This window comes from Brienomyrus brachyistius, chromosome 5 (genome assembly GCF_023856365.1).
Source record: "Brienomyrus brachyistius isolate T26 chromosome 5, BBRACH_0.4, whole genome shotgun sequence".
In the NCBI taxonomy this organism is placed as follows: domain Eukaryota; kingdom Metazoa; phylum Chordata; class Actinopteri; order Osteoglossiformes; family Mormyridae; genus Brienomyrus; species Brienomyrus brachyistius.
Window position 1 is genome coordinate 37,477,341 of NC_064537.1, and position 16,700 is coordinate 37,494,040.

Below are 16,700 nucleotides of genomic sequence, written 5' to 3' on the forward strand. Positions count from 1 at the left end.
CTTTTAGCACTGCCAATAGCCTACTCTAATTTGCCTAATTGTACATTTTATTTCCCCTACTCCTCCTGGGGGGTGATGCCTGGAGACCTCAATCTATCAAGATATCCAGCATACCCTACATGTGACGTCGCCACCACCAGTGACGTCCCAGCATCCAGCTCGCCGTTCTGATCTTCCATGTATGACCCACTGCCTTACCTCTGGTTGCCTGGCGATTGGAAGAAGACTCGGCATCGGCATTTGCTTGTCATCTTCCTTGCTCTCCAGTTATTTCCCAAATCTTATGATTGGGACAATGTGACTTGGCGCTTCCCCATCTCTGGCACTCAACCATCTCTCTATTTGACTATCCCTGCCGGCCCCTGGAGGATGGGCTCCCCCTTTGAGTCTGGTCCCTCCCAAGGTTTCTTCCTTGTAGGGAGTTTTTCCTTGCCACTGTCGCCTATGGCTTACTCACTGGGGGCTTTGGGTGAGGATGCTGTAAAGCGCTTTGAGACAATGTAATGTTGTGATAATGCGCTATATAAAAATTAATTTGTTTGTTGTTTGTTTGTATTGTAAACACGATTTTGTGGGATCGAATGGGAAAATATTATGCTTGTTTTTTCGATTTATTTATTTAGATAGATATATTCACAAGTATTCAGAGTATCCAACAGAAACCAGTGCTGGCTGAGGGAGAGCATGCAAATTCTATACAGATTGAACACCTAAAATCAAACCGACCATCATAGAGGCCATCAATGCTACCACGGCTCTTTTACCAAGGGGCCCCCAATGCACAAAGCACAAGAGCTTTGGCGAGGACACTTACTATTGTCCAGAAGTACAAATTCAACATGTGTGCCAAATGCACAGACATACACTCAAAAGTGGTTTACATTATGCTCACCGGTTTATGATCTGGGGAAGGTAGAACTGCAGGAAACTCATTCCCAGGGGCACAAAAGGCAACAGGTCAGTGTAGTAAAGCATATGCAGCTAGAGATCTCTGCTTACTGTGAACAGATAGGGCATCACAGAACAGGGATATGGAGAAGTGAAATACTGCAAAAATTCATCCATTTTCCAAACCGCTTATCCTACTGGGTCGCGGGGAGACCAGAGTCCGGAGTCTATTCCAGAAGGGAACAACCCAGGATGGGGGGCCAGCCCATCGCAGGGCACACTCACACACCATTCACACACACATGCACTCCTATGGGCAATTTAGCAAGTCCAAATAGCCTCAGCATGTCTTTGGACGGAAATCGGAGTACCCAGAGGAAACCCCACGACGACATGAGGAGAACATGCAAACTCCACACACATGTGACCCTGGCGGAGACTCAAACCTGGATCCCAGAGGTTTGAGGCAACAGTGCTAACCACTGCACCACCATGCCGCCCCTTACTGCAAAAATATCACATAAAATGATCAAGACCTTCGACAAGGGTGACAAGGGTTTAAGGAAATATGTATTTAGTACAAAAAACAGGATTTCCTTGTTTCATTTGCTTTCCTTTTAGGTTTCCTTCCTCTTTTGTGTTATAGAGAAGCATCCCAATGCCAAGAAGCTGACGATGCCAGGCTAAAGGGTGAGAGTGGTTTGGACCCGGTGTAGACTTAAAGCTTGCCACTAAATATGTCATTTTTGTTCTTCGTTGCGAAACTGATTCAGGCTTTGGACTGGTTTTATTTATAAGGACTTCCTTCTTGTAAACCAAAAGACTATTAGTGTATGTAGACAGTATGATAAGTCACAGGCTACATTTACCAGTCCAGCTATTAAAATGAATTTTCAGTCTCACATGTAAAAGATAATGAAGATGTATTCCATAGGGAATGTTGCATAGATACAGCTAGTCCACTATCATAGAAAAGTACAGATAATATTGTGTGCAACACAACAGTATGCTATATACGCAAACCTGCTTCTGACATTTCTTGACATGATTTCTGTTTTTCAGTGGCCCATACAGTAATATCTTCTCTTTGATATTGTTTGACTAGTGATGAAATCTGTGCATGAAAAAAGTACTGTTAACAGGCAAAATTAAATCTTTTTTTAATGTATTAATTAATATAACACTAGTATATACCAAAAACACCTTCAGTGGGCTGCATTTACCCTGATCAACAGCATGTCATTGTCTTCTTTAATCTCAATGTTGGCAGACATTTTAGGAAATCACTTAAATACATCTTCTAACAGGACAAATTGTTGGTCCTCCCCAGTGCAATAATGGCCCTTTCAGCAAAAACAGAGAGGCATATATACCAGTAATTTTAGCGGTGCTTTTGAATCCCTCAGAACAGTGGCATCAGTTGAAAAATTCATGGCAAAGACAGGAAAGTACCATACCTGTTTGAAATGTGACTTCCATCCTTTCTCTATAAAGGTAATTCATTAACCAAGGAAATGACCAAGATATTACCACTAGATCTCAAAGGCCTCTAAGAATATTACTCATGCAGATATCTATAGTAACAATGGCACTGCAAAATTAAACTGCATCTGATTTCTACAATTAAACATTACAATGTACGTACATATTGGTGTTTTGTTGACAATACTCAATGAATGTCATTTACTTAAATGATTTAAATTGTAATTTAAATTCTAATTTAAAATGTCATTCAAATTGTAATTTAGATAAATGTAAATTATTTGAATTCACTTGTTACAATTTATATAATAATTGAAATGACATATATTTGTTGAATATTGTCACAAAAACACCCTCCATAACATAAACACACACGCAAGAATCTTAGAAAGGTTAGAGAAATACCTCTAGATTTAATGAAGAGATCAGTCTGGTCTGCCGTAGGAGATTCTCGTCGTGAGACACAATTACGTAACCGTATCGAGTCAGGTGGCAGTCGCACCTGCAGGCGAGTGCCTTCTTTAACAACACTGCAATAAGGAGAAACCATTAGCCTACTGGAAAACTGCTGTCTACCATATTGCATGTTAACATAGCTGGCTGTAATAAAAGATGCTACTGAAGGGCCTGATTATTTGTATTAGGTATGTTAAATGAATCCCTGCCTCGTGCCCATTGCTTCCGGGATAGGCTCTGGACCCCCCGTGACCCAGTAGGATAAGCGGTTTGGAAAATGGATGGATGGATGAATGGATGTTAAATGAATGTTGCACCTAAGATCTGTATGGTGGTTAGCTCTCAGGAGCAGAAGGCCTCTGTGGGAGATGTGTTTGCTCTGAAAAGCCTGTCATTTCTTCTTATGCAAGATGTGAGGATTCTTTAAGAGGTAGAGTGAAAATAGATTATTACCCCCCCCCCCCCCGGCACTGGAAGAATGGAATGAAGAAACCAGATAAGTTGAATTCCTCAGGTGGATAAAACAACAATGGTAAAAAACACTAGTTGGCTCACTGGCTAAATTCTTAATTATTTATATCAAAAATCCTTTAAAGGTGAGACTAGGGGGAAAAAATCATTTAGTTATAAATAATGATTGAAAATACACTTCAGTTCTTCATTCTCATGATTGCTGGACAATTTCCTTTTTCACTTCACCACTCCTCATTCCTATAAAGTATTTCCCTATTTGTCAAAATCAGTTGTCCCTCCCATTGTTCCACACGACCTGTCAGCTGAAACAGGATCCTCGGTCGGAGATGTTTAACCTTTGTCTACACACATTTAAGCTCCTTCCTTTGCTCCTGTTTTTGCTGAAGATGCCATTCCTCACTTTACAGTACACTGTTGGTGTAGTTCCAATGTACTGTAGCTAGTGTAGAAAGATACATAATCACATGCACTGTTTATGCCAGCAATACCTTTCCCCCTCTTCATCACTCTTTGTGTAAGGCTTGTTTTGAATTTTAATTCAGAGGGTTTATAAACATGCAAATGTTTACATATCACAAAAGAATGTAATGAGTTATTTATTTTTTTTACAGAGCAGGTTTTCAGTTGAAACAAGTGACTCCAGAAACTCGTTAAGACAATAGATGACTTGGACAGTTAACTATTTTCCAGAAAATACAGCTTGTGTGGCAAGTTACTGGTAACGATTAATCCAGCAGGAAATAAATCATGCTGTATTCTAAACTTTTCGGTATATACTTTTCAGGTTAAAGGCTAAGCAACCACACCATGTCTGTATTGTGCATATCATGTGGAAAAAAGCTTCATGCAGGCCTATGCTTTTAAGCACCAAAGTAGGTTACCTGGTTCTAGCCTTGACACTTTCTACAGCATTTCATACACATTAAAGAACATTTGTTTCATTCAGCTAGCAGGTAGTTTTTCTAGAGACGACACAATGAAACAACGGAGAAAGGAAAATAATATTCAGAATGGAAATTTTATTTAACTTCTGTTTATCATAATACCCATATTCTGTATACATTTTCTATTAATCTCTGAGTATTTCATACTTTTAAAATAATTCCATTTTAATATTTAGAAAAAAAAAAAAGTCGGAAACAAAATGTTGGCTTTTATTACACCCAAAACAAAGAGGGAATAAAAATCAAGTCCCTTTTCTGTAATAATAAAAAACGCCAAAGCTTCACCAATATAACAATATACACAGGAATAACAGCAACTTAAAAAAAAAAAAGGTTGATGACCTATACGCATTCCATATACTTTAACTACAGATTACAAGAACAGTTCAATTCATTCATGTTTTTCACCAGTGTAAAATTCTAGATGTCAGATACTGTTAATCATCACTTTTATTATGTATGCAGCACTTTATCAGGGAACTAGCAAAAGACAACTAATCAGCATCTGGTCCCTTTAAGGAAATCTGTTTTTAAACAACGATAATTGCGGCTGCCTAATATGCAAAAACAGTATGTACCATTGCCATGCGAGATGCCCATTTGCTTCAATTTCTATTTTTTTGCATCACATTATCACTAGTTATATTACACAACTGCCTCACCATGGACAATTCCCCAACATGTAGAGACGAGGCATTTTCTGAAACGAGCAACAGACCGTACATGTCATCTTAACAGAAAGCAACTGCAAACCTTCACAAACTGTCAATGGGTGTTTTATATTTACTTTATAAATTTGAAATTACAATATCAAATCTCACATATAAAATGTCATTAACATAGGCATCTTACAAATATTCACAAAGTAGGCAAGCCTAAACAGATATGGACTTTATTACCACAGCCGTTATGTGAGCCCTTTCAGAAACATTGAAGTCGAGATGCAGATGTGACAGGACAGCACTTCCAACAACAAAGCATATCTGTGAGCTTTGGGTGACAACACAATGGCGTGGCAATGTGGTACAGACTCCCCATTTTAGCAGATGTGGTGGAGTAGCAAAGCTCATTGGGGTGTACTGGGAACAGGAACGCTGTAAGGGGAATGCCGATTGAAGGTTGAAGGACTGGGTGAGAAAGATAAATGTTATATAGGAATCAGTGACAGATCAAGGATGTGTCTGCTGCTCAAGGCTTTATAACAGGAGCAACTTCTCCCACAACTAGTACAATCAAACCATTAAACAAAATGAAATACAGAAGATAACTGTGAGCAAGACATCCTCTTAAAAGGTACAACTGTCATTTAATAAATAATCATAGACCTGGCTGGCCATGCCAACAAAAAGGGTAAGAATATTTACACAAAAACTCCCTGAAATATAAGGACAAAGGGAGAGACAAACACCATATAAGGGACAATGACAGGGAAAATACACATGCACAAAACAGAGCAAAGGCTGGGACTTTTTTTTTTTTAAACATATAGATGGATGAGTAACTTTCTGAAATAGAGGAAAAGTGGGATGAAAGGAGGAAAATACACCAATTTGAAAGGCAGTTAGGGCAACAGTAAAGTGTCTCACTATATACCATTAAATGAACATATGTTAAATGACCATGTGACTAAGAAATATTCCAACCAAACTTGAACATAAAGACCATAAAATAGAAATTTCATCTCTAAACAGTAAAACAAGTATTTTATAGACTCAATTTAAATTCCATAAACCTAAAAAAAAAAGTCTGGCCATAAACCGTAAGTCACAACAGTTATTCTTGAAATGTAAACAAAATTATATCAACGTTTACAGACCAACAATGGCCCTTTTGTGAAGAAATAAAAATAGACAGAAGGGTCCATACAGCAATACGCACGACGGGTGACGGGGCACAGCCCAGTGAGAGCTGGGGAGGACTGCAAGACACAGGGGGAATAAAGGGCATGGATGCAGAGAATTGAAAAGGCCAGTCAAAGGAAGGATCAACAACACATACCAACAACAGTTAAACCGTTGAATTACAGAGCTATGACAGAGGAAACCTATTGAAGACATGACTTCTCTCATACAACGTTATCCATTAAACATTACGTTCAGTACATTTTAATAATTGTTTGAAGCCTTTTCTGCTTTGCCGTTGTCTTCAAAGCTGAAAATATGCACAGTTGTAAGACCGCGTTTTATCTTGCTTTAAGTTATAGAACAAATACTATGCATGCAATACATCAGATTTGTTTAGGCATTTCATGAATATTAAAATATTGATTTGTGTGTCAAAGACCTGCCATTTATTTGATTAGATATAATCTTAAAGGGCAGTTCCCCGAAGACTGAAAGTACCATTTAACATTCAGCCTTTAAAAAGAGCAATACTTCTCTAGGTTCACGAATCCCAGAAAGTGTAAAATTAATTTTAAGTTAGATATTATGCTAAATAATACAGGAAAGATTTGATCGTTTTTCGAAGAACCTATTTTGGTTGAACAGAAACACAAGCTGGGGTGTCTCCAAGTGGCTCATACATGTATCTTACTGTATGTTTTCTTTCTGGGAGTCCTTGTGAATCCCACCCTTCTCCTCAACTCCTCATTGCCTTTCAATCCCATCACCCCAGTTTTCTATCCTCTTATTGGTCCCTCAGGACCCCTGGTAATTTGCCTGGAAACGTGCAGTCTCCTCGTAAATTAGCTCCTTTAACTTCTCCTTGGGCAAGTCATCAAGCTCCATGTTAAACGTGAAAGGCTCCTCTGCAACTGGCTGCATGTATATACACACACACACACACACACACATAATAAAAGTCCATCAGTTTAGTGCACAAAACAAGTAATACAACTGCTAGTTTAACAAAAGCAATCATGATTATGCAGCGATTATAATATGGTACCAGTACAACATCAAGTGCTTATTGTCAATATTTAATAAACTAGAAAATAAGCAAAGGAACATAATTTTGCAAAAGCAGGCCAGACATAATCAGCACTGGTGGCAATGGTCCTGCAAGCATGCCTGCTGAGAGCTGCTCATGCGCCTTCACACACTATTGACCAATCAGGCGGAAGCCAGAAGCAAATAGTTGCAGAAAAAGCTGCAGCCATTTTAGATAAGGAGAGGCATTCATTTTTCAGTATGTGCAGAACATTCTTTAACTTATGTAAAATGTATTCTTTGGCTTCAAGGAATGAGGGATTACTGGTTTACCGTCATTGAATGGCTGATAAATGAGGAACAGTAAAGGAAAAGCGGTACTTTCCTACACACAAGTACATTATCCAATGAATTAACTGGACTTCAAGTGGGCACATAAAGGCAAAGGAAAGTTGTCTGACTTCATCTGGAAAAATGAGCTAAAAAGCGGGTGGTGACAAGTGGCCTGGAAAAAGTGTCAACGTAAACTAAAAGTGATTCAAAACTAAAACATTCCTTATGCAGCATTACCAAAATATACAGGCACTCACTAGGCAGAGTTATAGAATGCTAAATGTACAAAACATCACAATAGAAGAAATAAGGACAAAAAAAATAAATAAAAAAAAAATAAAAAAAATCAGGCTCACCTCATCCGAGGGGTCATAGTACTGCTCCAGGTAAGGGTGAGCCAGGGCCTCTTCCACTGTAATGCGCTTGTTGGGGTTAAAGGTTAACATCCGGTCCAGCAAATCCAGGGCTAAAATACACAATGAGAGTGAAAACCTGCCCACAGCACATACATGGTGAACAGCAGCATGTCAAATAGCTGAAAAGATGTGCAATGAGTTGCCATATAATGACCCCTGCTGGTAGCTGTAAGAAATCACCCCCTTTTCAAGTAATTCATGCTATTTAGGGCTCACAAAAGGACTGGTACCACCACCACCACCACCACTACGATTTAATGCATAAAGGACATTTACAATTTAAAGCACATAATAGGTCCACATAATTTTACATGTACTCAAGTATAAAATTAAAACGTTTTGGTGACCTGTTCCACCAGAATCTGTTACAAAAATGAATCCATATTTGCATACTCAAAGAATTAATTTTGGTATTAGTATATGTGTATGTTTGAATACAATGTACATGTTCCTGAGAAACCTTACTTGTGATGTAAAGGTTCAGGTTCATTTAAGTTCAATTTTAGAGTACATAATGGATAAAGAAAGTATGGAAATAGAAACATCATAAAAGCATAGATTCTCCTCTTTTCAATGGAGTATAGTGTAGGTACCTTTGTTGTCTGCCTTGGGAAACAGTTTAAGCCATGGAATACTGGGTTTTGGGGGAAGAGACTGCAAGTAGTTCCTGGCCTTCATATTAATGATGCAGTTCAGGTCATCTTGAGAAGGGGAGCCCAAGATGCCTGGCAGGACAAAATCAGTGACATACTGCATCAGTACAAGCTGACAGATTGCGCTGTAATTCTCAACACCGTATCCAGGTGGGCCCAGTGTGTTTTACCCAGTATGTGGTTCAGCTGGTCCAAGTAGTGCTTCCCTGGAAAAATGGGTCTGTTGGAGAGCATTTCAGCCAAGATACACCCCACTGACCAAATATCAATGGACATGGTATAGCCCTAAGGGAGCACAAACAGATTCATTAGTTTTCTAGCATGGATTGCCTTATATATTGCTTATTTGCATCATTTATATTTTACCTTCTACAACTTTTTATTGGTTGCTTTTTACAGTGGTATCAGTACAATTAGCAAATATAGCAAGCAGCTGATTAGACTTCGGAATAAGCTTGCAGAGATGCAAGTTGGGGCTCCCACAGTATCCTGGATCATGCTCTACCTAACAGGTAGCATGTGATGCTTTGAGACAGTGCAGCACATTGTGGAGGCTTTGTATGTTCCTGGGAGCCTGTGAGACCACCGCCCACCCAGGGAGAGGATGAGGGGGTTCTGTGACCATAAAAGCACCTTTGGCTCCACTTGAAGCACTTGACTAATACCAGATGCACCGTAACAAGGGAAGCCAGAGGAGGTCACCCCGGAGGTCTTGTGTGCAAAAAGCTACTGGGGATCTTCTATGAGTTCATAGCAACGAATGAAATGTCCTAAGCTGTGGTCTTCTGGGGAAGCAACATTATGAATCAATGAATGGGCAATCTCCAAAAGGAGGGCAACAGCAAAGATATCACCCATCATGAACCATTCTGTCCTTCCCCTGCACAATGTCATATCCATCACTCATCCCACCATGATATGCCGGGCAGCACTACTGGGGTTCCCTTCTCCCGAAGGCTATAAGACAGTGTATACCGCTTCCTCCCAACAGGCACTGTGATTCCCGCCAAATGTAATTGGACAGCATTCTTAGAGCCTATGTAGGACTAGGCTAGATAAAACATGTATACAATCAGCAGTCCCACTCATCCATCCAGGTCTGTGTAACAATGACTTTCTCTGTAGTACCTGCACTGCCCTTGCACTCCTGCACTTTATGTTCCATGGTACCAGAACTTCCCACTAGAGATTCGCATTGAATTAACATTGATTTATTCAGCAGATACTTTTGTCCAAAGTGACGTACAAGTGTATAGCAGAGAACACGGTCAGCCAGAGTCCCTGGAGCAATTGGGGTTAAGGGCTCGATGGCACGATTACACTGCCAGCTGTGGTATCTGAATCCACAGCCTCAAATTTCTAACCAACTGCATTATACACCCAAACCCACCTACTCTGGGGGCAGTGAGTAGTTCAGTTAGAGATTGTCTATGGATTGAGCATAAATTTAACTAAGATTTAAAAAAAAAAAAAAAAAATGGATTCAGAAGTCAAGAAAACCTATACTGCAGATCAGAATTTTGAGATGTACTGAACTTTTTTCACAGAAGTCTCGTGTGCAATGTGAGAAATGGCACAATGAACCCTTTTACTCTAATTTTCTGTATCATCGTTTCATTTCAATAACGCACCCCAGCCAGTCCCAGAAAAAGAACCTAATGTTGGGGAAGAGCTGAACAGGATGCCAAGACAACATCTATTAGAATTATTAGTCTGAGAATTTGGGCACTTATTACATTGAATTTCAAAATATAAAATGCCCACATAGACAATACACAAGCAGAACATAAGAGCATGTTTGGCATGTGGAAAATAATGTTCAAAGTGGTACCTTGGAATTGAGCATAATCTCAGGGGCACGGTACCAACGGGTCGCCACATATTCTGTCAAGAAGCCAGTATGATCGTGCTCTGGGTCAGCTATCCGAGCCAGTCCAAAATCACAGATCTAGCAGGTAAGAGAGAGGTGGTATTAAGGATGGAAGGAATGCTCCAATAACAGCCATGCTTTTCATAGGTTCTTCTGTTCCCGTCACCTCACAATCTCAAGCAAAGCTAAGCAGACAGCGATCAGCTTCATCACTAGTACCACTGGATATTCCCTTTAAAATCTGCTTGGCCAATTTGGGCCCAGTGAAAGCTCAAACACCTACAGGATCCAATTCAACATTGGTGAAAAACAAACTTACCAAAGTCTTAATGAATTAGAAACTAATGCATAAACTCTCAAACCAGTTACTAACAGTAAAGTGGAATCATTCATAGAAACAAAACCCATGTGTTGCATCAGTCACACTAATGACTATAATGACATAATGAAATTCGGTCTTTAAAATGTAGTTGTGAGACAAATCAAAACGTAATTTAGTACTAAACTGTCAGGATATAAAGGGTGTAAAACCAAGTAATTCAATCAAATGTTTCTCAATCTAAACATCAGTTTTTCCTACCTTTGTAACAAATGGACATGTACTTTACTACAGCATCCTAGACTGTTTCCAGCAACTTGAATGTCAGACACTCCATTTGTTAGTTTATATAAATGACACCAATGCTGGGTGATCTACATGAGAAATACACCCCGTTACCTGGAATTCTTACCTTGAGGTCACAAGTGGTGTTGATTAGGAGATTGGAGGGCTTGAGGTCTCTGTGTAACACATTAGCTGAATGGATATACTTGAGGCCTCTAAGGATCTGGTAGAGGAAGTAGCAGATGTGGTCATTGCTGAGCTGCTGAGTCTTCAGCAGTTTGTACAAGTCTGTCTCCATTAGGTCCTGCACAATGTAGCTGATAGGCGAGTACAGTTAAGGACTTTATCCAACGTCAACATATACATTTCCTCCTACTGCAAAGATCATTAGATGACGAGCTTTTATTTCACATTTACAATATGATCTTTCGCATGATGAGAGGTTAAGTTTCTTCAGTGCGCAAGTATTGATTCACAACATCAAATTAAATAGCGTGTTGCAAACACATCGAACGGCATGGTGGCTCAGTGGGTAGCCCTGTTGCCTCACATGTCCAGTGTCAGCAAACTGATACCAGCCTCCAGAGTCTACAGTTCTACCTGTGTTGTTCTATCAGTCCAAAGACATGGAGTTAGGCTAAGGGCACTTCTCCACTGCACCAAGTATCGTACTTTCCGTTTTCCAATGAGTTCCAGTCAAGTTCCAGTACGAAAAGTGCCAATCCAGCTGGGGCACTTCTTTGGTACCTCAGTATTTTGGGGTGGGACTTGAAACACTTCCTTTGTCGATTAGAGGCAGGCTATTTGCATAACCAAACAAAATACAAATCCCACCTACAAAAAAATTTACGATCTCAGAAAACTTCAATAAAAAGTAACTGATCTGGTCAGAAGAAGATACAACTAAAATCAGGATGGCATGACAAGAAATTAAAAAATGAAAAAACTCTGTAAATCTCACAGATCTATCTAGGCAAGGATGAAAATTATGATTGCTGTGTGTTTTCTCAGAGACATTCATGCAAAAGCAGTGGAGGTAAACTTTAAACATATTAGATAATCTGTAAAAAGAATAATTAAAATTTCAAAGCTAGCCAAGGTTTTTTTCTCTCTTATGGGCAATAAAATTGTTTCAGGAAAAGTTAAAATCCCTGCATATCATGTCTGTAAAGAATTGAAAGAAAGAAAAAGCCTGATCTTAATCTAGCAGACTAGTGACATAAGAATTGCATGTGCATAACATGCGATGTTGGTATTAATACTCAACCAGCCCTATAATACACTACAGCTATTTTTCGAATTCAGAACAAAATACCCCACCTCATGTGTGATGTCATTTGACACCGATACCAGTTTTTATGCCAGTGGAATAACCAACACCTTGAAGTATGGTACTTTTGGTACTCTGAGAAAAGTGCCCTAACTGGTGTTACTAAACAATGTCACCCAAGCTCATGTGAATAAGACAAACTTCCGTTTTTGGGAAGGGAAAAACAAATGATATGCATGATTTCTAAACAAGTAATGAAACAGGACACAGTGCAACAACTTTTTGTATTAGAGAAAATGCACCCAGCTTATTCAAATTATTCATTATTCCCAACCCCTTTTTGCCTATGGCAAGTATAGCAGGAAACGTATTTATATGGCTAATCACACAATATCATTGTGAAACTGGCTCCTTTTTTACATTTAGTTAATTAATATGAACATTCACCAGCAACACAGGCTATACATAATTGGCCACCAAGTTTAAAAATATTTTAGCCTTTTTATGGAAAAAGCAGCATCCATACTATATCGATTCCAATTTACCGGGTCAAGAAGACAGAGTGGGGCGGCATGGTGGTGCAGTGGTTAGCACTGTTGCCTCACACCTCTGGGACCCGGGTTCGAGTCTCCGCCTGGGTCACATGTTTGTGGAGTTTGCATGTTCTCCCAATGTCGTCGTGGTGTTTCCACCGGGTACTCCGGTTTCCCCCCCACTGTCTAAAAACATGCTGAGGCTAATTGGACTTGCTAAATTGCCCCTAGGTGTGCATGTGTGAATGAATGGTGTGTGACTGTGCCCTGCGATGGGCTGGCCCCCCATCCTGGGTTGTTCCCTGCCTCATGCCCATTGCTTCCGCGATAGGCTCCGGACCCCCGCGACCCAGTAGGATAAGCGGTTTGGAAGAGAGTCAAATTCACACCACTCTGCCCAGGCAGATGTAAATCTAGTTACAACAGTGCTCGTTTACTTTTCACATTAGCCAAATTCCTGCTGATGCTATCTTTTAAACATTGAGCAACACAACTGCCTAATCAACACCAAATTTACTGTGCAGTCTGCAAAATGGGCATCAGTTCTGCTTCCCCAGTACCATCTTCAGCTGGGTTCAGTGCAAGAGACCAGTTCTCAACAGCCAGCTTAATTGTGCAATACTCATTTTTAAATGGCAAAGGGTAGTGTGTAAATTCTTTATACAGACTATAAACAAGATTAACCCCCCCTCCCCAAATCAGGCACATTTGGGTACTCATGCAAGTGTTCTACTGGAATTCAGCACAATTACATTAACTTTAAAAGGAGTCCTAAGACCTGCCCAGTTCACGCTTATCATCAGTCCATTTAAAATACACCTTTGGCACTTTTCCACTGCCACGAAGAACTGAGCCACACCGAGCCTGAAATCGCAAAGTGACAGTTTTCCATTGCAAAGTATGCAAGACGTAAAAAAGTGTGACCGAAAGTGTGCCTAAACCAAGCTGGTTCGGTTACTACTATCTGATTGATTGAAATGCGAAGATACCAGTCATTTGAGGTGCTATGTATGGATTATCTGAAGGAAAAAAAAACATTCTATATGTTACCCACTATTAGTACTATTGCACATTGGAATGTTTTAATACATTCCTGATAATTCAGAACTTAAATTTCCAACCTCCTAAAAAAAGTACTATGGAATAGAACAGAATGGATTCGCAATGCAAAAATTACACAAGTGAATGCTAATTTTACTAGTGTTGGATGCGAAGATCACAGCGATTCTCAGACGTGCTAGTGGAAATTAGCACACAGCAAAAAATAAAAAATAAATAGTACATAGTACATCATGATGTACGCCGCATGGACAATACATATGCAGTTTTAAGTCACTGTCGCTTTCCAAACCCAGAAACAGCCAAAGTGAGCTGGAACCGTGCTGTACTTAAGTCTCTCTATGGAGTGAGGCTTAGGTATGGGTCGGTTCCTGTATGGCAGTGGAAAAGTGCTACAAGATATCCAACACAACCTGCTTCTTTCTACAGGGTTACACAGTTCACAACTCACTGCCTGACCCAGAGAAACATAATCCATAATTACAACCTCTACTATACAGGAAATTATGAATACACACTGAGTCATTGTCCTAAGGTGGCTGAACATCTTGCCTTTCATTTAACAAAACAGCTACTCTGTAAAATTTGTAGACAGGCTAATTTATAAAGGACTTGGACAACCAAAATGACACTCTGTTCTCACATGGCTAGGGTGTGAGACAAAGATAAATCACTATTTGTCTAATGCAGAAACTTCAAGCAGACTGATCTTATGTAAATAGGTCTATAAATTTAATCTGCAGCTTCCAATATATATATATGTGTGTGTGTGTGTGTGTGTGTGTGTGTGTGTGTGTGTGAGAGAGAGAGAGAGAATAGTTGTCCTATTAGATTCTTACTATTTTGAGGTGGTTAGCCCTTGCTCCAATACTGCTTACACGTGGGCATTCACATGAAGTTCAACCTAGCTAGTGGGCTTTTAACATCCATACCCTAGCCATCTGCCTCGATTGTATCTTGCTCTCTGCTAAATAAATGTACACATCAAGTACGGAGTATAAGCAGAGGGGTAAACAAGAAACACTTAACGTAGGGAGACATAAAAGCTGCAGCGAGGCCAGAGAAACACGGCTGTGATTTTGTGAAGGATACACATCTCTCATGTTGTCAATGTGCCGGGCTCTCAGGATGTCATTGATGCCGATGATGTTCTCATGGCGAAATCGGAGCAGGATCTTGATCTCCCTCAGGGTGCGCTGGCAATACGTCTGATGCTCGAAAGGGCTGATTTTCTTAATGGCCACACGCAGCTTGTTAACGTTATCATAGGCCGAGCTGAGATTGAACGTGTACAAACAGAAATCGTTATTTTATTTTTTTACAGACGTGTCGGTCTCTAAAATTGTCACACACTGCACATCTCAAACACAGAGTCGACGCAAGGGGACCGTTTCGTTAAAGCTGGTTGTCTAATTTATATGCAGTTTAAGCTTGTAAGAAACCCAAATCGGAAGCGCTAATAAATATCAGACACCAACCAACCTTAGATCCCTATATTGTTATATTTTTATTACTATACAGGTCTGGCCGACGCCAAGCGACCATGAATCCAAACACTCGTTTTCAAACTAACACTACAGGAAAGACACGGATCGCTTCATGCGGCGCGTAGGCAGATAGCAGCAGATGTAGAGCGGCATTAACGAACAGGCTGCTTAAACTCTGACATTTCCCATACGAATCTCAACAAGAATATACCTGCCATTCGTAGTCATCGTGTAATTTGTTCACAGACTGAATGCACCTAGAAAACGAGTTCAGGGAGCGTGCACCAGCGTCGGGCGGGTATTTCCCATTTAGGAGTTAGGCTAGCATGACTCGGTAATTGAGTTGCACGATTAAACACACATCAAAGAGCCCGTCTCTCGTTAATAATGCATTAAGAGGCCCGGGCTTTTGGGCTGCTCCGCTTCCTGTGCAAAGAAGAAAACGGCGGCTAAGCGCTGAGCAAGCTGCGACCTGGTCGCCTCAACCACGCCTAGAATTCTTGCGCGAGGAGTGCTAGCTGTTAGCCAAGTTAGCCTGCGGGTTGTAAATACGAAACATATATGCTAACAGGGGACAAGAACGCGTTCTAAAAAGTTTAATAAACCCGGCGAAAGAATAAATCTGATGTTTATCAGGCCAGTGCTCTTTCCTGATGTTTCCCAGTCGGAGAGATAATTTGAAAACACATAACACAAGTGTCGCGTCCTGACGTTTTAGCAGCACGGAACAGAGCCTCACCAAACCATTCCATACGCCCCCTCGCCGATGTACATCAGGTCCGTATAGCGGGGTCCCACGTCGAAATTTTGCCCCTTCACCGACTCCAAGCCAGGTTTGGACCCCGCCGCCCCGGTCGGTCCGCCAGGTGCCGTGGCGTTTCCAGGCCCAGCGGCGGCGCCGCTACCGGTGGCTGCGGCTCCGCCGACTGTCGCAGCGCCGTTGTTCGAATCTGCCATCGTTCCTCGAAGAAATAACAACCGTTTAACTCTCCTTCCGCAGATACAAACGTTGAAATTCAGGCGTGCTGGTATTCCCCGGAAAATACAGGTTTATAAGATACGGTCTTCGCGAGAATTACTCCGCTGGGTCCGTCCGCTTCCTTGACAGACGCCGCGAACGCTGCCGAGGGCCCTGCTCTGTATATAAACGCGCTCCGGTTCCGCGCTGAAACGCGCCCGACAGGCTGGAGATGTAGTCGTGCGCGTCCACGACGAGCCAGATCGGAATCGACGATATGCGGGCACGAACGCGCCCGAGAAACAAGGCCGAGCGCGAGAGTAGGCGTGTCACGCCTACGGGAAGGCGGGGACTCCGCTTGGCAAACAGCGAGCTGTCCGCTGGGTGGTCATCTTTCATCAGG

General features: G+C 40.9%; 2 protein-coding genes across 2 annotated transcripts; both read right to left on the reverse strand.

The window, feature by feature from the left end:
* Nucleotides 1-888: 888 nt before the first annotated feature.
* gdpd3b (glycerophosphodiester phosphodiesterase domain containing 3b) lies at nt 889-3,804 on the reverse strand. The gene is given in 6 exon segments (XM_049015889.1): nt 889-1,027; nt 1,932-2,002; nt 2,112-2,231; nt 2,341-2,384; nt 2,769-2,900; nt 3,789-3,804. Coding segments are annotated over 6 exon segments (522 nt in total).
* Nucleotides 3,805-4,299: 495 nt separating this feature from the next.
* On the reverse strand, nt 4,300-16,510 carry mapk3 (mitogen-activated protein kinase 3). The gene is made up of 8 exons (XM_049013407.1): nt 16,079-16,510; nt 14,945-15,127; nt 11,118-11,307; nt 10,348-10,464; nt 8,687-8,801; nt 8,457-8,588; nt 7,804-7,913; nt 4,300-7,003 (listed from the first exon to the last, which is right to left on the reverse strand). Exons 1-8 carry the CDS (start codon nt 16,294-16,296, stop codon nt 6,884-6,886), a joined length of 1,185 nt encoding a protein of 394 aa, XP_048869364.1. The 5' UTR covers nt 16,297-16,510; the 3' UTR covers nt 4,300-6,883.
* Between the last annotated feature and the right edge of the window lie 190 nt (nt 16,511-16,700).

Excerpts from the sequence above, each read along its gene's own strand:
- mapk3 (XM_049013407.1), bottom strand. The coding sequence starts at position 16,296 with ATGGCAGATTCGAACAACGGCGCTGCGACAGTCGGCGGAGCCGCAGCC. Across the intron at positions 8,802-10,347 it reads AGATTATGCTCAATTCCAAG|GGCTATACCATGTCCATTGA; the intron begins GTACCACTTTGA and ends GTGCTCCCTTAG. Across the intron at positions 7,004-7,803 it reads ACTATGACCCCTCGGATGAG|CCAGTTGCAGAGGAGCCTTT; the intron begins GTGAGCCTGATT and ends ATATACATGCAG.